We start from the raw sequence: 9,235 nt of genomic DNA on the forward strand, positions 1-9,235 counted from the left end.
AAACAAGCACAGACTTGTGAAAGCATCCAAAACCAAACAACCTCACTCCCGCCCAGCCTAGCCTGGGCCAGACTTCTCCCTGGCCAGCCACGTGACTGTCCTTCCCTCTGCCTCAGCTTAGCCTCTTAAACTGTGACACTCCTGGCCCTGGACCCTGGATTCAAGGCTGAAGGGGAGCGTTAAAGATAAAGCACCATGACTTTATGTCACTGTCACTGTCACTGTCATCCCGTTAATCATCGATTTACTCGAGCGGGCATAAGTAGCATTTCCATTTGTCCCAGCCCTGAGATTTTAGCATCATAAACTTTATGCCCTCTCTCTGCGGATGCCAACTGGATGTCCTTGGGCATAATGGTGATGTGCTTGGTGGGGAATGAGCAGAAGTTGGTGTCCTTGAAGAGCCCCACCAGGTAGACCTTGCATGCCTCCGGCAGTGCCGTGACGGTCAAGCTCTGGGAGCGCAGGTCGGTCTTGAAGTCCTGCGTCATCTCACGCACCAGTCGCTGGAACAGCAGCTTGCGGATAAGCAGCTCGGTGGACTTCTGGTAGCAGTGAATCTCGAGTAGCTCTATGGTGTCGGGCCGGTAGCGGTGCGGCTTCTTCACGCCACCTGTGGCTGGTGCGCTCTTGTGGGCCGCCTTGGTGGCCAGCTGCTTATGGGGTGCCTTCCCGCCTGTTGACTTGTGCACCGCCTGCTTAGTACGAGCCCTCTCGTTCTTCCCAACTCAGCTGGAGACTGCTTCAGGGTTAGGGAAACATTTTAGCTACTGTTATTGGCATATTTGGTAAGTCACGGGCAGCTTGCCAGGCTCTGCCGTGTGGGCTGGATAACCTCGGTAGCTTGCTGGGCTCTCTGGGGTCGGAAGGGGAGATGGAGGCTTTTGGGGTGATCTCTATGTACTTTATGTGCTAGTCTCATTATTATTATTATTATTATTATTATTATTGGGCTGGAACGATAGTACAGCAGGTTGGGCACTTGCCTTGCATGAGGCCGACCCGGGTTTGATTCCTCCATCCCTCTCGGAGAGCCCGACAAACTACCAAGAGTATCCCACCCACATGGCAGAGCCTTGGCAAGCTCCCCATGGCATATTCGATATGCCAAAAACAGTAACAAGTCTCACAATGGAGATGTTACTGGTGTCTGCTCGAGCAAATCAATGAACAATGGGAGGACACAGTGCTAGAATGCTACTCTTGGCTTTGTGCTCAGGGATCACTCCTGGAGGTTCTCGGGAGACCATGTGAGATGCTGGGGATGGACTCCAGCTTGGCCCCAAACTCCGTTTGCCTCGATGGGCTGCATGTCCATTCCCGAGCCCGCCCTGGGTGGTGGGGTGCTTAGGGAGTAGGGGATGCAAACACAGTGGAGTTGAGTCGAGAGAACGTCCAGGCATGGCTATACTCACAGGTTCCGTGAGTCGGGTCCCCATCACAGTGGGCTCCAGGGATACAGGCAGGGGACGTCTGATCCCAGCCTCTCCCGCTGACCTGGAACCCTGACACATGCACTTTCTTCCATGGGCTCAGCACTACTGTTTCCTGTCCCCCCTTCCCTCAACCTCCACCCAGCCCCTTCTGTGGCTTCTGTTTATAAATGAGGGAAAAAAACCGACCTTGGCAGCGGAATGGCGCCTTGTAACACAAGTCGGCTCTTGGTTATCCTTCGAGTGCCAGCTCTGACTGCGGGTCGGGGTGGTGAGCGGGGCTCGGCAGGGCTTTCTTGACTTCACATGAATGTGTAGTTTTCTGGTTGTCACTGATTGTCAGTGTTGGCTCTTCATGCAGTGCCTTGCAGCCCTGCGAAATGGACCTTGGGCTCTGCCGGGTCACATCCCTTGGTCTGTGCCCGGTGTTGGACTCCAACACTCCCACACCCCGATGCTCCACAGGTCAGCAGGAGGCCGGAGAGAATTTCTCCAGGACTTTCCATCGTGAGAAGGTGGGTGGGCAAGAGAGTGGGGACAAGCGGGGGCCTGCTGGTTAGAGTCTGTCCTCTCCTGTCCTCGGCTTGGATCATCCCATCGCATCGTGGGCCCTGGCCTCCAGGCCTTCAATTTCACGAGCCTCCCGAACAGCTGGCCCTGGTCAGGGACCCCGCCTGAGGGAGGAGGCAGGGAGACGCATGTGCTGCCACAGAAGAACCTGGGGCCTGGAACTCCAGGAAGGTTTTTCCAGGATGAGATTCCACGAGGTCTGTTTTGAAAGCAAAGATTCTCAGACTGAGCTATCTCAGGGGCCACGTGCCCAGATGGAGTGAGGTATAGGGGGGCACCTGGGAGAGACAAAGGGGACTTCGGGGGAGCAGCACAGTGATGGCCTCAGTAGAGTCAGGGAGACGGTGATGGCCCTGGGAGACAGGCATGTAGGGAACCAGGAGGGGCAGACACTCAGGGAGACGGGAGACGTCGGCAGCTTTCCTGCAAGCTTAGATCCTGTGCACTCAAGACTCTTCTCTAACTAGAGGACGCAAGCATGTGTGTCTGTATGCACGCATGTGTGTGTACACATGTATGCATATGTGTATGCATGGATATACGCATGCTTGGGATTTTTTTTTTCACATGGCCAAAGAGTGTTCTATGACCCACAGTATACAGCTGAATCCAGAACAATGCAACGGAAGCCCCAGAAACCCAAACTCCCTCATCCTGCCTGACCTGGACTGCAAGATGGGCCCGGAGCAGAGATGGAGCTAGACACGCTGGCTGGGTCGTCCTCGGTCTGGGCTAGCTCCAGCCTAGGTCTGATCCTCTGTGCCCCGGACCATGCCCACCAGCCTCCTGCATGCCTGTGGTAACCCAGGGTCTGTCTGCGAAGGACGTCCCCCTCCCCAGGATAACCAAGTGTAGCTGAGCACTGCAGGCGTGAGGTCTCCTTTGAGGTGGCTGGGGAGAAGCTCCACCAGTTGCATTTCCCCGTTGAGTGCCAGTGGCTCCTCCAGGCCTTCAGTGATGGACCCCCTGCCCACAGCTCTGGTTCTGTGTTTGGACAGCTCCACGCTGATTCTGGACCCAAACTCAATAGACTTGGGTGTCTGAGAGCACAGGCCGGCAGAGAACTGATTTGGGCAGTGGGACGAGACACAGATGGGGGTCCCAGGGCAGTGGGAGGCAGGATTCACCAATGGGGCCCATGAGGGCTGGCTTGGTGAGAATCAGAGGCCTGGGGTCTGGAGGAGACCTGGGAAAGGCAGGGGAGTCCCAGCCAGGGGCCTTGACATCTCTGACCTTCCTCTCGGACTCCATACAGCAGTGCTTTCCGACCCTCGGCACCGAGGGGTCCCAGAGACTAGGGCCGTGGGGCCTCGCATGGCGCCGGATCATTTCAAAGGACCACCGGCATTTCTTCATTCCGTTCAGGTCTGGTACCACACATGGCCATGCTCAGAGGCCGCTCCTGGCAGTGCTTGGAAGGACTGTAAGGTGCCCAGGAGTGAGCCCGGGCCAGCCCGCTGTGCTCCACTCCCTCCTCTCCTAGTTTGACCTTGCAGCAGAAGAGTGAAAACACAGTTTTGGAGGACAGCACCCCCTTCCAAGGCTCAAGGACTTTCCACAGTGTGGAGCAGGGTGACAGACCCTGGTATAGATTAGACCTGACCTTGCCTTGCAAAGCGGCCCTGAAGCAAAGCCTCGCAAGAGGGAGTATCTGGGAAAAGTTGGCAAGAATAGGGTGTCAGCCAGTGCCAACCAAGTGTTTGACCCTGAACCTCACTTGACCTCCTAGTCACGTGAGCCCTAGACACATAATTGGAATTGGACTGGGGCAAAGCTAAGTTGGAGAGTTGATAGACCAATAATGCTAAACTTTCTGTGATTTGACCATCCTCTTAAGCCGAGACCCCCCCCCTATAAGATATGTGTGTATTTGGCAATAAAGTCAACAGCCATCTGCTAATCCCAGAGGGTGTTTCTCCCTGTGCCCGTTATCCTTTGGCCCACATCTTTTCCCTGCAACATGTCTGGGCACCATTAGGGGGAAAACTGTTCCCCAACACCACAGGAGGAAACAGACACCAAGAGGCTGAGAGGTGCTGGGGGTCACGCAGCTCCCGAGGGGCAGGGGGCAGAGGTTTGATGTGCTTCTAAAGAGGATGCCTCTCTCCCTGCCCCTGTGTCCTCAGGACACCCCGGGCTCCTTCGCTCACATCCTGCAGGTTGTTTTCATGCTCTGGCTGAACCCACTTCCCCAGAGGCAGCATCACGGGTTGCTTGGACTCAAGGAAGGAGGGCGTGGATGGAACCCTTTGGCCAGAGGTGACCTCATCATCCACACAGCGTGCAGAGTGCTCAGAGGCAGGGCCGCCACCTAGACCCCTGCCTGGACCCCAGCAGGCTCCCGGGGTGCAGCCATCTCCCAAGGTGAGGAGACAGAGGTCATGTGGGTCATGGGCAGCTCCTCATGGCAGCTGCAAGGTTCCCAAGTCAGGCTGGGAAGCTGGTACGGCAGGGAAGACCTGGACCCTGCATGTGGCTGAGTACAGCATGGGCTGCCCAGGGTCCAGCACCCTCGGCACAAGCCCTGCTCAGCGAGGAGGGAAATCGGGTTTGCTTTGAGTCTGGGGGAATCAGGAGGACATGAGCGCCTCCAGCTCATGGCATCAAGGCAGGTCCTTTGTTTTCTTTTTTTTTTTTTTGCTTTTTGAGCCACACCCAGCAATGCTGAGGGGTTGTTCCTCGGTTTGCACTCAGGAATTACTCCTGGAGATGCTTAGGGGACCATATGGGATGCTGGGAATCGAACCCTGGTCACCTGTGTGCAAGGCAAACACCCTGCCCGCTGTACTATCGCTCCAGCCCCAAGGCGGGTCCTCTGAAGCCAGACTCTGGGCTGTGCTGGGTCAGGAACCTGAGCATGCAGGCTAGACAAGGGACCCCACACGACAGCCCCAGGGGTCAGGAGGCGGCCACAGGAAGAAGGAGACTTACAGCACCCACAAGAAATGTTGAAGTGAGTAGTTTTGTGAGTGATGGAAACGGGCCAGGGCAGAACTGTAGGCTGAAGGTGACTCCCTCCCTCCCTTCTTTCGTCCCTCCCTCCCTCCCTCTCTCCCTCCCTGAACACAGCAGGTGTAGCCTAGAAGTCCGAAAGAAGAAAAGCACACACACACACACACACACACACACACACACACACACACAAAGAATGAAAACACTTATTCATTCACCAAATACCCCCCAAGTCCCCAAGTGCAGCCCCATGTCCGGGTTTGCGGCCACAGTGGAAGAAGACGGAGCGGCTACCCCTCACCCCAGCTTACGGGATGCTCTGTCCTCCAGCTGAGCATCACCCCTCTGTGAGGGGTTGCCCGCATCCCCATCCACATACAGATGCTCACTTCACTCACAGTCCAGCTGCTGGACAGTATCCAGTGTCCCTGGGACTCCTACGGCCACTCAATCGGACATTCCATGTGCATGCCCTCCTCCACCCCCTGACCTCATACCCCTCCTGCCCCCACAGTCTTGCTCCAGCACATCAGTTGTGGCTCGGGATTCAGACAAACAAGCCTGACAGTTCCCTCTCCGCTCCTGCTCCTCCCTTAGACTCCGTCCTCTGCTTGGTGATTGGAGCCTTCCCACCCCTGAGCATATGGATCTCACACATTCCCCACAGCCCAGCCCACACACCCCCTCCTCCAGGAAGTCTTCCATAATTTCTCTGGGCAAAAGGGACTAGAATACTCTGTTCCCCTTGACCTGCCTTACATCTGCTAATTGATCACTGCCTCAATATTTATTTACCAACTCTAAATTTGTTATATATATTTACGTCAACCTCATGATGATGTCAGTTTGCTTAGTCTTCAAAAACAAATCGATACCATCATGGGATTCAAGGATAAATCGTGCTAGACTGCAGATAAGGTGGGAGTTTGGGCTATGAGTGGGCGAGAGTGTGTGTGAGTGTGGATGTGTGAGTGTGTGTGTTAGTATGTGAGAGTGTCTGTGTGAATACATGTGTGTGTAAGACTATGTGTTTATGTGTATGTGTGAGATGTATGTGTGTGTACTGTGTGTATTTACATATGTGTGTGTTAAATATGAATGTATTTATGTGAGTGTGTGTATGTTTGTGTACATATGTGTGTGTATGTGGGACAAGTTAGAAAAGACTTAGTCACATCTCTGGTGACTCCCGGTCCCTGGCTAGACTCAGGTCCCAGCCTCAGAGCTGCGTGTGTGCCTGTGGAGAGGCAATGACGGCCACTGAATGTTCTCAAAGTCGGAATCCCTCTCGCTTTTGAAGTCTAAGCAAATGTATTGCTTTGATTAGATTTGAATGGAGCCCCACCTTTCTGCCCCCAGAAGCCACCACGTCCACTCACCCACTGACCTTGCTCTTCAGATTCATGAGTAAAACCTTCGAGGAGATGCAAGCCAAGCTGCTGAAGTTCATGAACACCTCGGTCCCCCAGCTGAAAATTCTGGGTGCCTTAGGGAGGGGGCGAGCCTAATTTCCTCTTTGCCAAGCCTCTGGCAGCGGCACCCCCTCCCCCACAGCACATGAGCTGCCTAACCCCACAGCGTCACTGAGAATCTCCACTGACTCATCCCAGTTCTAAAGATCCTGAAGTTTCTGGACCGTGTGGCCGCATATGCAGCCCCCGCATATGGGACATCCCCAAATTCCATGGGACTGAAATTCCAGTAGGAGCAGAACAAACTAGATGGGTAAGTAACCTAGATGCCAGCTAACCTCAACAAACAAAAACAATGACATAGGCAGCTCAGCCAGCAACGAACAAACAGCTCAGTGAATCCTCAAAGACTTAACCCCTTGGTGAGAGAGAGAACAATGTTCACAAATTTTCTTTTACTGAAATATTTTTCAATAATTCCTTTAGCCATTTGACTGTAACAAACAATATAAAATGAATTATAGATATATCTTTGGCTTGAATGGGGAATGGGGAGAGTGGTGGAGGGAAGGCCACTCAGGTGGTGGAATTGGTGTTAGAACACTGAATGATCTTAAGAACTGTATCATAAACAACTTTGTAAGGTCTAGTGTTTAAAGAAAGAAAAAAAGTAAATGTGAGAACAAAAAAAAAGAAAAAAAAGAGTTAAGTTGGAAATAATGGTTGAGTCAATAAAACCGAGCTGATTGTGGCCCCTCCCCCTTCCGAGGTTCTGCCTTGAGGTTAGGGGAGCCTGACTGGGGGTGGGGAGTGGAGGGGGCATCTCCTGAACACAGCTCCTGCTGTGTCCTGCTTTATTTTCATGCCTCAGAGGCCTAGGAAGGGCCTGGGGACACAAGCCTAAGGTCTGCCACACTGGCCCTGCTAGCGTGAGGCTCTGAGTCCGAGTGTGGGGACACAGCCCCCCACCAGCATGGGGGTTGGCCCTGGTGGCGCCCACACCAAGAGCCTGGAACAGCTCTGTGGGGCCCACTCATTGAACTGCACAGCCTGTGTAACTGGGTGGCATCACCACGGGTGGTCTAGGGGCCTCCTGAGTGCTTCTGGGGGGCCTTCCAGGCCCTCTCCAGAAATATAGTCCAGAGGGCCTTGCTCCAGACTTGCTCCTTGCTCCCTGCCTTCTCTGGGGGAAGGTGTCTGGCGGGAGGGTCCTGGGGAAGGTTTTCGGGAACAGGGGCCTGGGGTAGGGGTAGCCGTGTGCCCCGCTGGCCCAGACGCTCCTGGTAACCATTGTTTCCGGGTGTGAGTTTTTTGAAACTTATTCTTTTCAGATTCCATGAGCAGCCCAGACTGATTTGTCCGTCTAGGAATTTTATGGCCAGTGGCAGAAATCACGGTTTTACAGGAGGGGAATCAAAGTCAGCAGGCCCCTCACGCCCCCTCACCCTCTCCTGCCTCTCACACCTCATCAGCTCGCCCCAGGCCAGTTTAACAAGCTGCCTCTCACTCTGGTTTCTCTCAGGTTTTCAGCCTGCTCCCCCTGTGCTGGTGCTGGGACAAGCCCTGGTCCCCGGCCCCCGCCCCCTCGCAGGGCCCAGACCACCCCCCCTCCCCGCCTCCAGCCCCCTGCTTGCTCTCTTTCTCTCTCTCTCTCTCTCACACACACACACACACACACACACACACACACACGAACCATGTGGTCTGCCTGCTGACACACACAGGCCATGCCTCTCACAGGTTCCCCCCACCCCTGAGGCAGTCTGTGACAGTTCTAGAATATTCCAATGCCTACAAAGCACCCTCTCACTAAGGTTGGCTTCATTTTCCCAGGGAGGATGTGGAGGGTCCAAGAGGGACAGAGCCTCACCTGTGAGCGGCGCCCAAGGGGAGCACTTTCTGCAGGCTGCCCATGCAACTGTCTCATTTCTCTTCCCGGGAAGAAGTTGGGCTCATCCCAGGGGTTCCTTTGACCCTCCTCACTCTTCCCCACCTCCCCTCATGTGTTTGTCTTCAGTCGCCTTGCCATCCCCCCAAATTCCTTCCCCACCAGGTTCTGCGCTGTACCCCTAGCCAGAAAATTCTTGATTCTTAACAGGTTGTTTCATCAAGAAGGCTTGCAGGTTGGGGGCAGCCAGATGGTGTCTCGGGGTGATGAGATTTGCAGGCCGGAGCTGCTTGGCAGCAGTGCAAGGTCCAGGAGGCCCCCACCAAGCACCCGGAGCCTCCTCCCGCCTCTGAGAAGCCTCCAGGCCTGCACAGTTAATAGGCAGGAGGCGGGGGGAAGCAGAGACTTGGGCCCCTGGCACAACAGTGCCCTTTTGCCTTCTGCTCCTGGGGTTCTGGGCACAGTACCCGCCTCACGGGACTGCAGGATGCCAGGCCTCGGAGCGGCCAGTGTTTAGGGCTTGTTCCTGCAGGCCGCCTGCCTTGGCTGGAGGTTCCTAGGATCTCTTTTCTTCATCCAGATTCAGTGCTGACCATGCCCCATGATCCCGCACCCAGTGGGGACAATGGACTTTTCTAGACCAGCTCTCGTTCTCTCCAGAGACACTCACGGCACATGAAAGGCCCCTGCATGCCCTCCTGCAAAGCTAGCTGGGGAGTTAGGGGGTGGCGGGGCTTCTCTCCCTCTCACGCCCCTGATGTCACTCGGGCTCCTAATGAAATGGACAGGTCAAAGGAACGGGCTTCTGTCCACGCAATCCTCTGATGGGGCGAGGAGGCTCTCAGAGGAGAGTGTGGTGGCCCTTTGGGGGCGATGGGGCATGGTGCGTCCCCCCTTTCCCTCTGGGTGCTGTGTCCCTCTGAAGTTATACCACAGTTCTGGCTGCTGTGGTCTCCCGGGAACACAGGAGGGTTGGTGTG

At 55.0% G+C, this 9,235-nt stretch overlaps 1 protein-coding gene across 1 annotated transcript; it reads right to left on the reverse strand.

Annotated features, from left to right (window-relative positions):
• Positions 1 to 236: 236 nt before the first annotated feature.
• LOC130036116 (histone H3.1-like) lies at positions 237 to 6,405 on the reverse strand. Its single transcript, XM_056128090.1, has 2 exons — positions 6,343 to 6,405; positions 237 to 719 (listed from the first exon to the last, which is right to left on the reverse strand). Exons 1-2 carry the CDS (start codon positions 6,403 to 6,405, stop codon positions 237 to 239), a joined length of 546 nt encoding a protein of 181 aa, XP_055984065.1.
• Between the last annotated feature and the right edge of the window lie 2,830 nt (positions 6,406 to 9,235).

The sequence above is a fragment of the Sorex fumeus genome, unplaced genomic scaffold, assembly GCF_029834395.1.
Source record: "Sorex fumeus unplaced genomic scaffold, SorFum_2.1 ptg000063l, whole genome shotgun sequence".
NCBI lineage: Eukaryota > Metazoa > Chordata > Mammalia > Eulipotyphla > Soricidae > Sorex > Sorex fumeus.